Below are 19,764 nucleotides of genomic sequence, written 5' to 3'. Positions count from 1 at the left end.
CAGGGTTAATAACGCCGCAGTACATGTGAAACTAATTATTAACTACAAAACAGACAGGTCCCAAATTATAAGTTAGGACCTAGAGAAGTTTTTAGCCTCCACAACAGCTGTTCTTCTTGAAAATCTTATTTCTCAAGAAAAGTAATGGCCACTTACTCACTCCAGCTGTTGGATAGTGAAGCACACAGACCTTCGGGTTAAGTACACTACCAAAACAGGGACTCAAAGTGCATCTCTCAGTTAACTGCAGTATATTGTCTATACAAGCAAGAAGCTCCTCTAAGACACAGCGATGATGTTTCCACTGAAGTACTTGTGTTTATACAGCTGTGATGGTAATTTATGTTAGCTTATTATTTTGCTTTTCCCACTTTATTAAAATAACAATAATAACAACCATAATTCCAATGTGAAAAGTCACATTGGTCACATTTTTGACCAAAGAATTTCCACAATATTTGCAGAAGTTCGTTAGTACAGGATTAGGACTTTAAATCATTTAGTAGAGATTACCCTCAAAAAGAGTCATTTCTAGCCAATCAATTAATTTAGAGCTGAGCTAACTACAAAACTGTGCATTTACCAAAGAACTTAAAGCTGAACTATGCAACTTTTTCAGGGTTAAAATACTTCCTCCAATCCCATTTTAAAGGTGCTGTATTTTTAGCCATTCTGGAATTTCCAAAAATTGAGGTTTTGGATAAGCCACGCCCCCTCTTTCCAAAATCCTGCACTCCAAATACGCCAAATGAGCTTTATTGACACCGACAACAGAAGCAAAATAGCGCCCTCAACTGACTACTGTTATGAGCAACATGGCATAAAAATGGCATTAAGACTCAAAATCCCATTAATTTATCCAATAGACGAATTGATTTTCAATGATAACTTGTAAATCTTTAAAGACAGACCTACCGTGAGCTATGAGGTTGTTCATCGATGGTATTTGCTTTCTGTTGAAGCCATCAGTTTGCATACATTTTACTTCACTGTTTAAAAATAGTGTTTGATAACAGTATTCATGGTAAACAACTACATTACTCATGGTACAACAGAGAAAGATCCACCAATCAGACTACCGCAGACAATGAAACCCAGAAAACGTGCCTCGGAGCGACCAGGCGCTCCCATGAATCAGCGTGAATGACGTAATCGAGTCAGTCTCGCCGGACTCTTAAACTACTTATATTTGTACATATTGGAATATTTTGCAATAAACATAAAATATATTGTTTCTATACTTATAATAAACAACCTAAAATCTATATTTTTATATTTTCCCATAGTATTTTATTCAATGACATCATTTGCAATGCTTCATGGGATTGTAGTTTGTGCCCTCGTGAAAGACAATAAGTACACAGCCTTGTACCTTTGTCTTTATGTCTGAATTTCAAATACTTTTGTCTCAAAACAAAGTTTGCGATGTTGTGAATCTCCTCGGAGCTGGTTGGTTTTGTTCATGCCTCACAACTGTTTTATGAAGGATTTTATAAAGTCTACGGAAGAAATGAATGGGGAAAATACTTCCAGAACCCAGATGGCTGAAAAAGTGGGCGGGCACTGTTGTACTGCAACTACAACACTATGAGAACGCGCAAAATGATTGACAGGCAGAAAGCGTCAAGAGTCTGTGTTCGCAGACACATTTTTGTTTGCCGTTTACAGAGTATAGAGCGGTCACAGAGACAGGTGCGACATCTCACGAATTTAATATCTTTCAGGGAGTAGGAAAACAAAATTCGCTTTCAGCAAATTTAATATGCAGAGACAACTATAAATAAGCCATTCATACAACTTTCTCGAAAACTGTACAATTGTGTGTCTGTGGCCCCGTTTGTTAAGAGAGACCTGCCCCGACGTTACTCGTACAATTAGCACATTGTAAGTGCCTCACTGTAACCTCAATTGTTGCTTTTTTTATTAAAGAAAAGATTGGACGAGTCAAAATAATTTTTGTGGTAATCAACATTATGCCACAAACACTGTCGACTGAGCTTACCTTGTATTAAACCTGGAACATTCACTTAAAATTTAATAGATGATGGTGGTGGTCACTTACACCAGGAAGTCTTAAAGAATGAGGAACCGCTAACTCGTCTTTTACTAAATGTACTTTCTGGCGCCGCAAACGCTCTACCAACACATCAGAACATCAGAGACATCTCAAACTTGTTTTTATTACATCTTAAATAACAGTACATTTTATTATAGTATCTATGTTGCATCCAGCTTTCTGTGGTACACCAACAGACTGAAATTAATTACAAAAGGTGAGATAGGGAGTGCTGAGCTCTACAGTTATTAATGAAGAAAGAAAATAAGGGGAATCCATTTTTAATTGAACTGCAATTAATCTTTACTGGTGGCAGCACACACAAATACAATCACAATTATTGTACATTAATCGCAGAGAAAGGGGGAAAAACAAAAAAAGTCACAACTATTAAAGAAAGTGCATCTTTATATTGGAAAAAGAACAGAATATTCTGCCATATCAGATGCCATTTTAAAAAAAGGTTTTAAAAGAAAAGCCAAAAGTGTTTGTCGTGATTTCGGAACATTTGATTTAGAAAACTCACACAAAGGTTTTAGACTCTCAAATGGGAAAGTTTTGTAACTGTTATTTAATTCAGAAACATTCGGAGGGGTTTCTCAAGGAAGAATGGCCATGATTTGCAGGAAATGTCATTTCTCCCTCTCGATTTCTCACACAGGTGCATAGCTTTGCCAGTAAAAGTAAAGGATGTATGCACAGCATGTCTAAAACGTTTGGAATCAAACTTTTAATGTTCTAAAATGTCTGTTTCTTATCGATTTCGCCGTCCCGGTGCAGGTCAGTGGGCCTAAAGACGTCAGCGCCTGTTTTAAGCAAATTCTACAGCATGCGACTACGTTAATTCATGGCAGATGAAATAAAACGCTTAACTTAAAAATTTCAGAATTATCATTATTTTCAGACATTGATTTGTACAACATTTCATTCACATAGTAGTATACTGTATTTCCAAGCACAGACAGGGCTATCGGTTCTCTTTCTCGAACTGGGCAAAAAAAAAAAAAAAAGCTCTTCGAAAGGTTTAATTTTCAAAACACCTACCCTGTTGAAAACAAACGCCCCCACCCCCCCAGATCAGAATTAAAGCAAAAAGCTTAAAGTAACCGAGAATATGAACGTAAGACCAGAACACAAGTTAAGGGGTTAATCGGAACAGTTTTTAATCCAATGAAAGAGGATTGTATTGATTTTTTTTTTTTTTTTTTACATTTTGTACTTTTTCCCGCATTTTCTACGTTAAAATTAGCATTCAATGTGATTAACGGCATGTGCTTGGTTAGTTAACGCTTTAAATGCTAGTCAAGTTTCTTATTGTGCAAACAAAGCTGTGACAAGACAGGAAAGAAACATTAGCTAGGATATAATGCTGCATTCACGTGCAAGTCAGATACCCATATTTACAAACGGCCATCATGGATAAAATGACGCGAGTACCTCGGACTCAGAAATGGCAAAGTATTTCAAAGAGATATGGCATTTTTTTATGGCATTTTCTTTTTTCTTTAATGACAAGGACCAGGATTCACATGGAGAAAAAGTTAACTAAACTACATTTTTAGAAAGCTAAGGCTGTTATTACCCAGAAAAATGACAATAGCCCAGCGATGGTTAACAGTTGAAAGCTGCTCGGGGCTGCCCTTGTGTCACCCAAGAATATGAATTATGACTTCACGCGAGGGCGCACGTTTTTTCCTTTCGCTTAAATCACGTTATGAAAACTACACAACCTCTAGAGCAACCTAGTGCACAAAATTAAAATTAAAAAAACAACACATGATTGGCATCTTTATAAAAAGCTGCTCTTCCATCCTTGTCTAGTATCAGCATTATTCATAACTCTTGTTTTCACATGGTTTTATAACAGGATTAAAAGGTTTTTCTAATCAGAAACATATCAAAACAGAAACAATAGGCAGGAAAATATCGAAGACGAACTATCAGATAAAAGAACCGTTTGAAGAAACAAAAAAATAAAGAGAGTTAAATAATTTTTACAATTACACTCCAACATTTGCTCTCTAGACACATGATACATAAGCGTGGGATGATAGTGTTTTTGTGTTTTCTTACAGGGTGGTGACAGAATGGTCCGAGAGGGAATGCTTAGTTATTAATTTGATACCACAGGAATTTTTTTTTTTTTAAGCTGGGCGATAAAACAAATTGTGCTCTTCTTGGTGTAGGAAAGACCTTGTTTTCCCTTAGAAGTTTTATTTCTTTTCATGGTGGTGTCAGTCAGTTTTGTAAGATGTTTTTGTTTGTTGACGATGCTGTGAGATTTAACATTCTAAAGTTGGAATGGTCTTCCAGTCAACTTTGGAGATCAAATGATATCTGAAACAAAAAAGGAGAAAATGATTAACTATTTAGGCCAAACACAATCACTGCTTCACACTAAACAGATATAAATGTATAACAGCTACTGGGGTATTTCATAGAAGGTTCCCATTGTATAACAAGAGATTAAACAGTAGATCTATATTTCTGTCAGTAAAAATATCCATTAACAATATTAAAATTGAACAGCTACATGCATTTTCAAAAAAGACATACTGTCTCTCTGTCCAATAATCTTACCAATTCAAATTTAACAGCAATAAAGATATAAGACGTTTCAATTATATTAGAAGAATTTAAATCTAGGTCTATATTTTATACTGGTTACAATATCTATATGTCAGTTATATTATATCTATAGAAATTATTGTAATTTGATGAAATACATATGTGAATATTAAACAGTCTTTCGATAAGTCTCATTTGTCATTTATATTGAGAATTTAAAGCGACTTCACATGGCAACAAGTTGGTTGATCATGTAAAAATAATAGTATATAATTACTTTAATAATTGTAAAAATTAGTAATTAATAATTGTTATAAATATTAATTACATAATTACTATATGATTATTAATTTAATGAATATTAATTATATTACTTATAATATAAACTAGGTTTATAAGATAAGAGACATGTGAATTTTGAAAAGTATTTCGATAATACTGCAAGTCACTTGTAATTTAAATTCAGAATATAAAGCAACTTTACATCACAAGTTGGTTGATCATGTAAAAATTGTATATTATCATAATTATTAATTATAGTATATATCAACAACTACTTTAATAACTGTAATAAGTACCAATTATTAACAATGTAATAAATACTAATTACATTACATAAATACTTTATTAATTTAATGAATATGAATTATTATATATATATTAAAGTTTATGCATACATTTTATACATTATTGTAATTAGATAAGATACATATAGTCTTTAGATAATAAATACTGTCTCATTTGTCATTTATATTGAGAAAATAAAGCAACTTTACACAGCAAGCAAAAATGGTTATATTATATTAATAATAACAATTAATTAGTATTAATTAATAATTACAATAATAATTGTAATTAATATAATAAATATTAATTCTATTAATTACACAAATACATTATTATTATTATTATTATTATTATTATTATTATTACTTTAATGTATATTAATTATATTAATTTTAATACACACTTGAAAGTTTATGTATACATTTTACACATTGTAATTAGATAAAACAAATGTGAATATTAATCAGTCTTTCGATAAGTCTCATTTGCATTTTATATTGAGAATGTAAAGCAACTTTACATGGCAACAAGTTGGTTGATCATGTAAACTTTAATTTTATTAATTATAATAATGATTATATTATTTAATTACTATAATAATTGTAATTATTAATAATGTAATAAATATGAATTCTATTACATAATTACTATTATTAATGAATATTATATTACTTATACACTAGAAAGTCTATGCATAAACTGTGTTATATCAATTATAATTAATTGTATTATTATATAATTACTGCTCTATTAAATGTAACAAGTTACAAAAAAAACAAAACATTTTTTTATAACAAAAAAATAAGGACAACTAAAAAAAAAAATACATATACATATATATATATATATATATATATATATATATATATATATATATATATATATATATATATATTTTTTTTTTATTTCTAACACATTAGGGCCCAAATAATACATTTCCATGTTTTCCCATGTGTTCAAAATATTGTCTTTATTTTGAATTTTACAGCATCATCTGTCAAATCAAGAAAATACCACTGAAAGGCCTCGTCAACTGCCTTCTCAAAAAATGCTGCCATGTTACTTTTAAATAAAGATGAAGAGTTGATGCCAAAGTTTACATAGTCATGTAACCTCAGTATTTGCAGGGACGCCCAGAATGTTTTACAAAAATTCTGACAGACTGACTCACTCTTTGCTCCTCTCCCCAGCCTCTGAAATATTTGTATCACCCAGGATACAAAAACCTTTTTATGATTAATCATTATTATTGTTAACTATAATTATTAATTGAATGCACTTTCATTATAATAAATACTAGAAAGTTGATACATAAAATGCGCCTATTTTGTTTCTGTTCTCACGTAGCCAAAATAGCAGGAGATATGAGGTCACATGTAAATGTCATGTAAAAACACAAAGTGTCTCTTGTTTGAATTTAGGTTGTGTTAGCTGATGCGGATTCTTACTGTATCGGACATGTTGTATTGCAAGCACCTTCAGCATTTAGTTCCAGATCTTGAGGAAGCTGTCCCAGGACCCTGTGGCCACTGCCATGCCATCATCAGTTACACCCAGACAGCTTACCCGGTTGTCATGGCCGGCCAACACACCTGTAACAGCACAGTGTCACTACACAATACTAGGGACGCACCGATACCACTTTTTTCTCTTCTGATTCCGATATCTGAAATCTCAGTATCAGCCGATCCCCATCCGATACCAGTGTTGTTTTTTTTGCATAGTCAGTTCAGAATATCGTTACATTATTGTGTGCTACTAATTGGGGGTACTCTCTATAATATGTAAAGAAACACAAACCTCTAACTTCACATTATTTCAATATAAATGTATAGCTTATTAAAAACTTTAACTAGTCTACTGGATAGTATAGCAGCAAAATTTACAGTAATTCCAGTCTAAGTGTTCAAAATTGTTTCAATTTTGTATCTGGACTTTAAAGGATTCAGATACATTTTTTGTTCAATTTAGTTGTAAGACATCAAGTCCACTTCATTCACACAGTTATTTTTTGGAACCCATTCAACTTATATATTGTTATAAATTGTAAACAAGTAATAATAATAAATTATTATTATTATTACTACTACTACTACTACTACTACTACTACTACTACTATTATTATTATTGACTTTTAGAATTTTAAATACTACAGTAATATTTCTCAATCGTGCACCTTTAACTTTAAAACCCTCTGGCTTTTATTTTGACATTCTGAACTCTCCAGGATGTCCTGTATGTGTCTGTTTGTAAGCAAGTTCACAGTAGTTTTATTCACTTCTTATTCATATTTTGGTAAAATGCGCCTCCAATGCCATTCTAAATACATATTATAAGTGAACCGAACTGCTGAGTATCTTCATCTGAGATGTTGTTCGTGAGTAGCGCTCAAATGTTGCGCACCGCGTGGAGGCTAAAAGTAGCCGCGTGTGTCAACCGAGCAGTCACCATTCACTAACGCGCTGGTGCAGCGCATGCATTTTATATACTTATTTGTGATTCTCAGATCCTCAGAGATTCGCACATCTTCAAGTGGCTTTGAATAAAATGCATGAGTCATATAAACTACTTTAATGGTGTTGTTATGGTTCTTTTGTCACTTTTGGAGCTTGACAGCAATGAACATGACTAACACACAGTATCAAATTTGGATTAGGCTCGTCAGACCGATAGCAGATCCATCTAAAAACGTCAGTATCGAAGCCAATACCGATCCAGGCATCGGATCGGTGCCATCCCTACACAATACTGCAGAGGGTGCTAGACAGGCTAACAGCGGCCCCATAAAGTATTTGCACAATTGAGCCACACTTAAAATACAGCTCTGGAAAAAATGTAGACCACTGCAAAATTCTCAGTTTCTCTGGATTTACTATTTATAGGTATGTGTTTGAGTAAAATGAACATTTTTGTTTTATTCTATAAAGTACTGAAAACATTTCTCCCAAATTCCAAATAAAAATATTGTCATTTAGAGCATTTATTTGCATGAAATGACAACTGGTCAAAATAGCAAAAAAGATGCAGTGTTTTCAGACCTCAAATAATGCAAAGAAAACAAGTTTGTATTCATTTATAAACAACACAATAGTGATGTTTTAACTTAAGAGTTCAGAAATCAATATTTGGTGGAATAACCCTGATTTTCAATCACAGCTTTCATGCGTCTTGGCATGCTCTCTACCAGTCTTTCACATTGCTGTTGGGTGACATTATGCCACTCCTGGCGCAAAAATTCAAGCAGCTCGGCTTTGTCTGATGGCTTGTGGCCATCCATCTTCTTCTTGATCACATTCCAGAGGTTTTCAATGGGGTTGAGGTCTGGAGATTGGGCTGGCCATGACAGGGTCTTGATCCGGTGGTCCTCCATCCACACTTTGATTGACCTGGCTGTGTGGCATGGAGCATTGTCCTGCTGGAAAAACCAATCCTCAGAGTTGGGGAACATTGTCAGAGAAGAAGAAAGCAAGTTCTCTTCCAGGATAACCTTGTACGTGGCTTGATTCATGCGTCCTTCACAAAGATGAATCGGCCCTATTCCAACCTTGCTGAAGCACCCCCAGATCATCACTGATCCTCCACCAAATTTCACAGTGGGTGTGAGACACTGTGGCTTGAATGCCTCTCCAGGTCTCCTTCTAACCATTAGATGACCAGGTGGAGGATCAGTGATGACCTGGGGGTGCTGGCCAACCCTATCTCCAGACCTGAACCCCATTGAAAACCTCTGGAATGTGATCAAGAGGAAGATTGTGGATGGCCACAAGCCATAAAACAAAGTAGAGCTGCTTGAATTTTTGCGCCAGGAGTGGCATAAAGTCACCCAACAACAATGTGAAAGACTAGTAGAGAGCATGCCAAGACACATGAAAGCTGTAATTGAAAATCAGGGTTATTCCACCAAATATTGATTTCTGAAATCTATATGAATATGAACTTGTTTTCTTTGCATTATTCAAGGTCTGAAAACACTCTTATTTTGATCAGTTGTCGTTTTCTGCAAATAAATGCTCTAAATGACAATATTTTTATTTAGAATTTGGAAGAAATGTTGTCAGTACTTTATAGAATAAAACAAAAATGTTCATTTTACTCAAACACATACCTACAAATAGTAAATCCAGAGAAACTAATAATTTTGCAGTGGTTTCTTAATTTTTTCCAGAGCTGTATGTGAATGTCATTGCTTGATATAAGAAAATATAAACCTTGAAAATGTGTCCTGTTAAACACTGTGGGAATACTGTGCATGTTAGCATATGCAAAAGAGACAAACCAATGTGGCATAATTGCAAGCATTCATTGAACTGTTACATAAAAGAATTGTGCGTGCAGTACACAATGAATGCAAAAAGAAAAACCTGTGCGGTTGGATTGTTTGCTTACATGGTGGTTACTAAAGCATGCCCTGCTGATGGTAACTATTACAAACTCATGTTTGCAGACTATATAATATCTCACCAGCACGGTCAGCCTTGAGGGTGTCCCACACGTTGCAGTTGAAGTCGTCGTAGCCGGCGAGCAGCAGGCGGCCGCTCTTCGAGAAGGCCACGGAGGTTATGCCGCAGATGATGTTGTCATGAGAATACACCATGAGCTCCTGGTCAGCGCGCAAGTCAAACAGACGGCAGGTGGCGTCATCAGAGCCGGTGGCAAATGCATTGCCATTGGGGAAGAACTGAAAGGGGGAAACATAAGATCTTTATTATTTTAAGATCTTTAGGATAAGCAGAACACTACCAAAGGGGTCAATGACATCTGGATCTTTAAAAACGCAGTTAACACAGAACAATTATTTGAATACACCTCTAATATGATGAATATGTTGCAAAGTCACTTTAATATTTTTACTGGGACTTAGTCAAAGATGTCTATGTCTGGGGTAATTGTCTGGAGACAGTAGTTAAATTTTTTTTCTTCCTTAAAATAAACAATTAAAATAAGCTAATGCAACACAATTCTTTAGCATTTGGTTGCATCTTAATTTCACTGTGTACAATCCATCTATGTTCACTTAATCTAATTGTGTCGGGACTATGTGAATAATGTTTGTAGGGGATTGCCCGTTCCCAGCCTGCTTTGCGTGGGAATGGATTGGGAGCGTAAATTTTAAAATTAAGTGTTATTTTAATGTAGTAGGAGATGAGTTAGTGCTTAATGTTCTGTTATTTTGGGATCGAGGAATTTCTATTGTGTTGAATTTTTTTTTTTGGGAAATGACCATTGTGGTGAAGAGTGGAGCTAATGGTTAGGTCGAGTACAAAACATCTGAAAAAACAGTGTGTATTGCTCTTCTCATGAAGCAAAACTGAGGGATCATCAGTATAATGACTGATTGGGGATCTGTAATCTCTCAGCAGCACAATACATAATATGCTAATGTATTTGCTGCTAGCTAGCAACAAGCTGCAAGTTTCAATAGAGTTATCTGAACAGGTCAAATATAAGTTAGGTTAACTCAATTCATTTAGGTTTTCACTAAAGTATTTTAGTAGAGTCTACATTTTAATTTCATATCAAAGAAACTCATTTTCATTGTATGGAACCAATTTTCACAATTGAAATAAGTTAAACCAACAACAAAAAAAAAAAAAAAATTAAAATTGAGTAGGAACCATATATTATCAATGTTAATTTGTATTTTTCTGTTTAGACCAGAGTTCATTTAGTTGTTCACCTGTATTCTGCCCTCTTTAATGTGATTTGTCTAGATGCAATATTTGTTTTGAACTGTGGTGGGAGTGGGTGTACCGGGGTAAACATATGGTTTTCAAACCACACACACCTCCATTGAAAAGGAAAAAAGGAAACAAAGAGAACAAGTAAAGGACCTTTTTGACTATTTTTTTGTGTGTTTAAACAATGCGTCACAACACAGTGCATCACACCCTGCTGCGTATGGGGCTGCATAGTCTCAGACCGGTCAAGAGTGCCCACAAAGACCCCTGTCACCGTCGAAAGCGCCTAAAATGCGTCTGGTCCGATGAGCCCCATTTTCTTTTACATCACGTGGAGGGCAGCGTACGTGTGCGCAGTTTACCTGGGGAAGTGATGGCACCAGGATGCACTGTGGGAAAATGACAAGCCGATGGAGGGAGTGTGATGCTCTGGGCAATGTTCTGCTGAGAAACCCTGGGTCCGGCCATTCATGTGAACGTCAATTTGACACGTGCCACCTACCTAAACATCGTTGCAGAACAGGTACACTCCATGGTAATGTTATTGGCAGTGGCCTCTTTCAGCAGGATAATGCACCCTGCCATACTGCACACATTGTTCGGGAATGGTTTGAGGAACATGATGAAGAGTTCAAGGTGTTCCCCTGGCCTCCAAATTCCCCTGATCTCAACCCGAATGAGCATCTGTGGGATGTGCTGGACCAACAAGTCCGATCCACAGCGACTCCACCTTGCAACTTACAAGACTTAAAGGATCTGCTGCTAATCTCTTGGTGCCAGATACCACGACACCTTCAGCGGTCTTGTTGAGTCCATGCCTCGGCAGGTCGGCGCTCTTTTGGTGGCACGCGGAGGACCAACAGCATATTACACGGGTGGTCGTAATGTTTTGGCTCATCGGTGTACACACACACACACACACACACACACACACACACACACACAGAGAGATCAGCCACAACATTAATATCAGAAGCTAATTGGCTAATTGCCTAAAGGCTTGACATCATTTCCTGGAATTTTCCAAGCTGCTTAAAGGCACAGTTAACTTGGTGTATGTAAACTTCTGACTGAAATTGTGATATAGTCAATTAAAAGTGAAACAATCTGTCTGTAAACAATTGTTGGAAAAATAGCTTGTGTCATGCACTAAGTAGATATATAAACTATAGTTTGCTCAAATTAAATCTGTGGAGTGGTTAAAAAATTAGTTTTAATGACTTAAATCTAAGTGTATGTAAATTCTGACTTCAACTGTGTGTGTGTGTGTGTATGTATGCATGCATGCATGCATGCATGCATTCATTCATTCACTGATCAGCCACAACATTAAAACCACCTGCATAATATTGTGTAGGTCCCCCTCGTGCCACCAAAACAATGCCAACCTGCATCTCAGAATAGCAATCTGAAATGATATTCTTCTCAACACAATTGTACAGAGTGGTTATCTGAGTTACCATAGACTTTGTCAGTTCGAACCAGTCTGGCCATTCTCTGTTGACTTCTCTCATCAACAAGGCATTTCCGTCCACAGAACTGACACTCACTTGATTTTTTTTTTTTTTTTTTTTTTGTGGCACCATTCTGAGTAAATTCTAGAGACTGTTGTGCGTGAAAATCCCAGGAGATCAGAAGTTACAGAAATACTCAAACCAGCCCATCTGGCACCAACAAACATCCATGCAATTATCTAATCAGCCAATCATGTGGCAGCAGTGCAGTGCATAAAATCACGCAGATACGGGTCAGTTAATGTTCACATCAACCATCAGAATGGGGAAAAATGTGATCTCATTTAGACCGTGACATGATTGTTGGTTCCAGACGGGCTGGTTTGAGTATTTCTGTAACTGCTGATCTCCTGGGATTTTCATGTACAACAGTCTCTAGAATTTACTCCAAATAGTGCCAAAAACAAAAAACATCCAGTGAGCAGCAGTTCTTTGGATGGAAATGCCTTGTTGATGAGAGGTCAACAGAGAATGGCCAGACTGGCTTGAACTGACAAAGTCTATGGTAACTCAGACAACAACTCTGTACAATTGTAGTGAGAAGAATATCATCTCTGAATGCTATTCTGAGATGCAGGTTGGCGCTGTTTTGGCGGCACAAGGGGGAACTACACAATATTAGGCAGGTGGTTTTAATGTTGTGGCTGATCGTGTGTGTGTGTGTGTGATGATAATAATATATATATATATATATATATATATATATATATATATATATATATATATATATATATATATATATATACACACACACACACACACACACACACACACACACACACACACACACACACACACACAGAATTAACATACACTTAGGTTTAAGTCATTAAAACTAATTTTTTAACCACTCCACAGATTTCATTTGAGCAAACTATAGTTTATATATCTACTTTACAGAAAATGATGTCAAGCCTTTAGGCAATTGGCCAATTAGCTTCTGATAGGCTAATTAGCAAATTGGAGTCAATTTGAGATGTACCTGTGGATGTATTTTAAGGCCTACCTTCAAACTCAGTGTGCCTCTTTGCTTGACATCATGGGAAAATCAAAAAAATCAGCAAAGACCTCAGAGAAAAAAAAAAAAAAGAATAGTGGACCTCCACATATCTGGTTCACCCTTGGGAGCAATTTCCAAACGCCTGTAGGTACCATGTTCATCTGTACAAATAATAATACACAAGTATAAACACCATGGGACCACGCAGCCATCATACCGCTCAGGAAGGAGACACATTCAGTCTCCCAGAGATGAATGTAGTTGGGTGCGAAAAGTGAAAATCAATCCCAGAACAACAGCAAAGGATCTTGTGAAGATGCTGGAGGAAACAGGTAGACAAGTATCTATATCCACAGTAAAACGCATCCTATATCGACATAACCCAAAAGGCTGCTCAGCAAGTAAGAAGCCACTGCTCCAAAACTGCCATAAAAAAGCCAGACTGCAGTTTGCAAGTGCACATGGGGACAAAGATCTTACTTTTTGGGAGAAATGTCCTCTGGTCTAATGAAACAAAAAATGTAACTGGCCATAATGAACATTGTTATATTTGGAGGAAAAAGGGTGAGGCTTGCAAGCTGAAGAACACCATCCCAACCATGAAGCATGGGTGTGGCAGCATCATGTTGTGGGGGTGCTTTGCTGCAGGAGGGACTGGTGCACTTCACAAAATAGATGGCATCATGAGGAAGGAAAATTATGTGGACATATTGAAGCAAAATCTCAAGACATCAGACAGGAAGTTGAAGCTCGGTCGCAAATGGGTGTTCCAAATGGACAATGACCCCAAGCATCACAAAGTCCTGACCTCAATTCGATAGAAAATGTGTGGGCAGAACTGAAAAAGCGTGTGCGAGCAAGGAGGCCTACAAACCTGACCCAGTTTCACCAGTTCTGTCTGGAGGAATGGGCCAAAATACCAGCAACTTATTTTGAGAAGCTTGTGGAAGGCTACCCAAAACATTTTACCCAAGTTAAACAATTTAAAGACAATGCTACCAAATACTAACAAAGTGTACGTAAACTTCTGATCCACTGGGAATGTGATGAAAGTAATAAAAGCTGAAATAAATCATTCTCTCTACTATTATCCTGACATTTCACATTCTTAAAATAGTGATCCTAACTGACCTAAGACAGGGAATGTTTTCTATGATTAAACGTCAGGAATTGTGAAAAACTGAGTTTAAATGTATCTGGCTAAGGTTTATGTAAACTTCTGACTTCAACTGTATATTAGGGGTGTAACTGTTCTCAGTAAAAAAAAAAAAAAAACTAACTGTACAGTTTGCCACCCACAGTTCGGTAAGCACTGGTACCGCGGTTCACCTCAAGTTTAATGATGCATCTGGAGCACAAGGTTTGGTGAAGAAAAAGCGTCAAACAGACAGGCACAGTTAGAACCTCCACTAATGCACCTGCATGGCGTTGTAGATGGATATGCTCTGCCTGCGTTTCACATGGGTCAACTTGATGACATCACAGTTCTGCATGCGTTGTGCGTAGTTGAAATGGGCAAGCGGAGAAATCGAGCCACTGATTGAGAAGCCCCCTGTGTTTCTCCTTTCTGGGAACATTTTCTTTTTGCAGTCAATTACAACAGTGATGGTCAAAAAACATTTACAAAACAGGTACTGTTTGGAGGCATCGCTCAGCGTTGGTGCCGTATACTGGTAATATATGTCAATATTGTGTGTGAGGGTTTAAAACGCGCACGCGAGTTCTTGTTTCCTCACGAAGCTGTGATCCATCACAAGCATCAATAATGCGCTGATTAACGGCATTAAAATGCTGTTATAGTAATACATTGATACATAATTAATCATTTATGCAGATATCACCCAGGGAAAGAGCCATAGGTGAGCCAAAACTGCACACACTCCCTTCCGTTTTTAAGCAGGTACTCAGTGCTAATTCGGACAGATATGAAACTATAATTAAAGCGCTTGGGGTGTTCATGTGGGATTTCCACGTACAATTAAAATACTCGAGCAGTATTATTACAACATCCCTTCTCGTATCAATTTTATTCCTTTTATAGTGATGTACAGCTTCCGAATTTTGAATATGTTGAGTTGAGTTTGAAATACACTTTGTTGATGCATGTAGCATAATAGTGCCGGTATTAATTTAAAATGTTGATTTAATAATTAGAGAAAATGAATTTAAGGACCCTGACAAAAATTAACCATGGTTTTACTATAGTAATATTATAGTAACCATGACTGTGGTCACCATGGTTTTCTGAGCAAAAATCATGGTTTTACAACAGTAATACTGTAGTTTCCATATAGTAACCATGATTTTACTATATATTGTAACCATGATAGTAACCATGTTGATTTTGTGGTTACTACGATATACTACAAATAACATGGTTAAACTATGGTTACTGTTGTAAAACCATGATTTTTATTAAGGGCAAACCTGTTGAAGTGTTTAGCAAATTCTTTGGATTTGGCAGTAATATTTTTTTTTCTGAACAAAGCAAATACCGAAACCATGACCCTAAAACCATGATACAAACAGATCCGTGAGAAATTTGAACCGTTACACCCCTAATGGATGAATGGATGACTTGGACTGAATAATAAAGAAAAACAGCCAATAAGTGCCCAGCATAGATGGGAACTCCTTCAACAGTTTAAAAATTATCCCATGGTGATACCTCAAGAAGTTGGTTGAGAAAATAACAAGTACATTTCTGCAAATTCTAGGTAAAAGGTGGCTACTTTGAAGATGCTAAAATATAACAGTTTTAACTCATTTTGGATATTTTTTTTAGTCATAACATAATTCCCACAGTTCCATTTCTGTTAGTCCATAGTTTGATGACTTTACTATTATTCTAAAATGTGAAAATTATAATAATAATAATAAAGAATGAGTAAGTGACCCTAAACGTATACTTTTTTTTGTATATACAGTACTATGTAAAATTTTAGGCACTTGTGAAAAATGTTGCATAGTGAGGATGTCTTCAAAAATAATGACATAAATAGTTTTCATTTATCAATTAATGTCATACAAAGTCCAGTAAACATAAAAAATGCTGAATCAATATTTGGTGTGACCACCTTTGCCTTTAAAACAGCACCAATTCTCCTACTTACACCTGGACACAGGTTCTCTTGGTTGTTGGCAGATAGGATGTTCCAAGCTTCTTGGAGAATTCACCACAGTTCTTCTATTTCAGCTGTCTCAATTGCTTCTGTCTCTTTATGTAATCTCAGACTGACACGATGTTCAGTGGGGGGCTTTATGGGGGCCATGACATCTGTTGCAGGGCTCCCTGTTCTTCTATTCTAATCTTTTCTATTTGTAAAAGTAATGTTTGGGAGTCTAACATTTATATTTCCTATTGACACACTAAAGCTGAAGATATAAATAACCATCTTAAGACAAATGCTTTTGTGAAACACCTTATGTGCCTTCGGTCTGATAAGTTCACCAATATTATTATTAACTTTCCTCAAGATCTTTTCAAAGCAAAGTAACAAAGAAAATATTATTCTTAATTTTAGTAAAAACTCCACAAGGAAAATAACATGTCTTGCAGAAAATACATTTCAAAAATATTTAAAGACAAATGAATGAGCAGCACATCTTTTGGCTTTCATAATGTTCTTTTTTGTGCTTCATTTTGAGGTGGTAAAACAGATTGTTTGCATTACCTCAAGTAATTATCACTGTGCTACACAGTTTGCAGAATAAATTCTTCTGTGTCGGCTTTTGTGAACCTACAACACAGATGCCACACTTGTTTTAATAACAAGCTCCCCTTCATTTTCTTGACTTTTCTATTGATCGTATCAGCAATAATTCATCAAATGATGGAGAAGTACAGATGTGCGGTGTAGTCAAGTGAACCTCTGCATGTTAAAGAGATGATCCTGGTGTTTGGATCACAGTGACGCTGTCCCAGTAGAGTGTCTCTTGGTGGACTGCTGCATCCTCCGCTACTGAGCACTCACAATCGGCCCGCAAAATTAGAACAGCAAAGAATAAGCAACAAGTTTATTTGCGCAGTTGCCTGATCTGCATAATTCCTTTAGTGAGTCTGGCGCTAAACCAACACACAGCTGCAACTCATTCCCCGCTCAAGCCTGGTTTAGGTCTCACGTGAAGCACAGCCACTGATAGATACACACGCGTTACGCACATTGACATTTACATATCGTGATATACATGATATAGCAAAATCTCTATTGGTTGACACTTAATATCGTCGCCACGATATATATCATCATATTGTCCAGCCCTAAAGTGAAACAATTTTGTTTTTAAGTATTCATATTTGAAAAACTTTAGTCCACTAAATCAGTCATGTGGTATAAATAATGATAAGTATCCATCAGGGGCATTTGTAAAGGCCCCCCACAGAATTAAAAAACACATACCCTGTTTTTGTAGGGGGGTATCATAATCTGTTAGTATCAATATGTAAACACTAGCAAATAAAAGTACATGAGATGCAGGGGTACTCACACAAATGGCATTGATGTCTGACTCGTGGCCAGTGAAAGTCTGTCTACACATGCCTTCACGGACGTCCCACAGTTTAGCAGAGGCGTCACAGGCCCCCGACACAAACAGCCTGGTGTCTGGAGCCAAAGACAGGCTCATCACATCACCAGTGTGTCCCGCGAACGTGGTCGTTTGCTGACCAGTCTCTATGTCCCAGAGAGCACTGCAGGACACACCAAAACATTGCCATTTAAAGTGTTAAAACAGTGCAAAATTTCACCCTAACACACACAATTAATGCAATAAACCAACTTCGAGCATATGGATGACCGTATGTGTCACCCACCACCAAAGACCATCTGACCCAGGAAAAACCCAATCATTTAAATATATTTGTAATCATTTAATTTGTATGCTCACAGCAAATATTTACCAACATACATATTTTACTAAAACATTTCAATACATGCAAAATGTCATGAGAAGATTTCCAAGAATATTTTTAAGCGATAGCGAGAACAAATCATTGAGTAAGAAATTTGAGACAATGACTGATTCATGAATCAAACTTGCCACACTTTAACACTAAGTTTTAATCAGATGCTTTAAAAAAAAAATGTCTTAACGCTTTCATACTCTAAACAAGATTTTCTTTTTTTGAAGTAGTATAATGACATGGTATTTAGGAAACCTAAAAGGCCTAATTAAAGGTTTATTAAAATATATGATGTGATATTCACAATGTTGCTGAATTTCTTAATTGCCACCAGAAGCACTGATGTGAATATTCAATACATCACCCAGCATAAACTTGCAGTTTCTCTCACTTACCAGGTGGTGTCGCCAGAACTTGTAACAATCTGGTTGTCGTCAAGGAAGCGGCAGCAAGACAAATATCCTGTAAACGACAGGAAGTTTATTACACATCTCAAACAAACACTGTTCCATCCTCCACATGCAGACTGAAATGAACTGAACAAAGCTCCATTAACAACTTCGTCCTTCTGGAAACATATCTAGTGTATAGTACACCTCAAAATTAAACAGAAAAAATAAGCTATATGCACTTTCTGAAAGATAATGACACCTGTTTTTAGGACAATTAAAGTTTTTTTGCTTACTGTATAAAAAAATTAATAAAAAAACTAAATTGAACAGAATAAGAGTGCATTACGTAATCGCTGATGCTCTCATTAAGCTTCTATTTAAGAGTGAATCACAATGCGTATTTACTGCTTAACCAAAGAGCGAAGTCTGAAGTGTGTGAAGTGTGTTCAGGACATATCCCGTACCTGTGTGACCGGCCAACTCGCGGCTGACGCGCACATTGCCCTCGCGAGTCTTGAGGCTGTAGATGGAGCAGATGTTGTCCAGGCCTCCACAGGCCACATAATTCCCTGAAGGAGCGTAGGCACAGGTCATCACCCAGGACGAGCGCAGAGGAATGGCGTGGACCTGAAATACAACACACAACACGATATATTCACAAACTAAACAATCAGGAAGTGCCCATGATGGGTGGAAAGGAATAGGAAGTAATCCAAATCTGTGGCTGACATGTTTTTAATTAGCTTATCTTTAGAGACAACAATATCTAGGTTTGTTCATGTTTGGCCAAATCTTGCGATAAGGCGGTAATATTTCGGACACATCAAAAACTAGATACACTAGAGTGGTGTGTGCCCATGCAAAAGTTGCCACCATAATGTTATGGTGTTCTGGGTGAGTGCCAGGGTGTTACTATGTAGTTGCAAAGATGTTCTGAGTGTTTATTTTAGTACGCTGCTATGCAGTTGCTAGGATTTTTTCACCTGTTTTATCGCTCACCAGCCGAAAATCAAAGTCGGATCACTTTGAAGAGAAACGGCACGCTTTTAATCATAAAAGAAGTATAATTCATGTCTGGGATGGGT

The 19,764-nt window shown here is 36.4% G+C and overlaps 1 protein-coding gene across 3 annotated transcripts in view; it reads right to left on the bottom strand.

Moving 5' to 3' along the window:
• Positions 1-2,160: 2,160 nt before the first annotated feature.
• The window catches only part of gnb1b (guanine nucleotide binding protein (G protein), beta polypeptide 1b), a 51,780-nt gene continuing 34,176 nt past the window's right edge, over positions 2,161-19,764 (bottom strand). For 2 of the 3 annotated variants that reach the window (XM_051707107.1, XM_051707109.1), the window contains exons 6-11: positions 19,144-19,306; positions 18,683-18,749; positions 17,873-18,074; positions 9,654-9,870; positions 6,640-6,783; positions 2,161-4,393 (exon numbers count right to left, since the gene is read on the bottom strand). In XM_051707107.1, the coding sequence (XP_051563067.1) occupies positions 6,677-6,783; positions 9,654-9,870; positions 17,873-18,074; positions 18,683-18,749; positions 19,144-19,306 (756 nt within the window). In that variant the 3' untranslated portion in view covers positions 2,161-4,393; positions 6,640-6,676. The remainder of the gene's footprint in view (positions 4,394-6,639; positions 6,784-9,653; positions 9,871-17,872; positions 18,075-18,682; positions 18,750-19,143; positions 19,307-19,764) is intronic. The other variant, XM_051707108.1, reaches the window with a different exon arrangement.

Source organism: Myxocyprinus asiaticus, chromosome 9 (assembly GCF_019703515.2).
Source record: "Myxocyprinus asiaticus isolate MX2 ecotype Aquarium Trade chromosome 9, UBuf_Myxa_2, whole genome shotgun sequence".
In the NCBI taxonomy this organism is placed as follows: domain Eukaryota; kingdom Metazoa; phylum Chordata; class Actinopteri; order Cypriniformes; family Catostomidae; genus Myxocyprinus; species Myxocyprinus asiaticus.
This window is presented reverse-complemented; position numbering and strand designations above follow the sequence as displayed.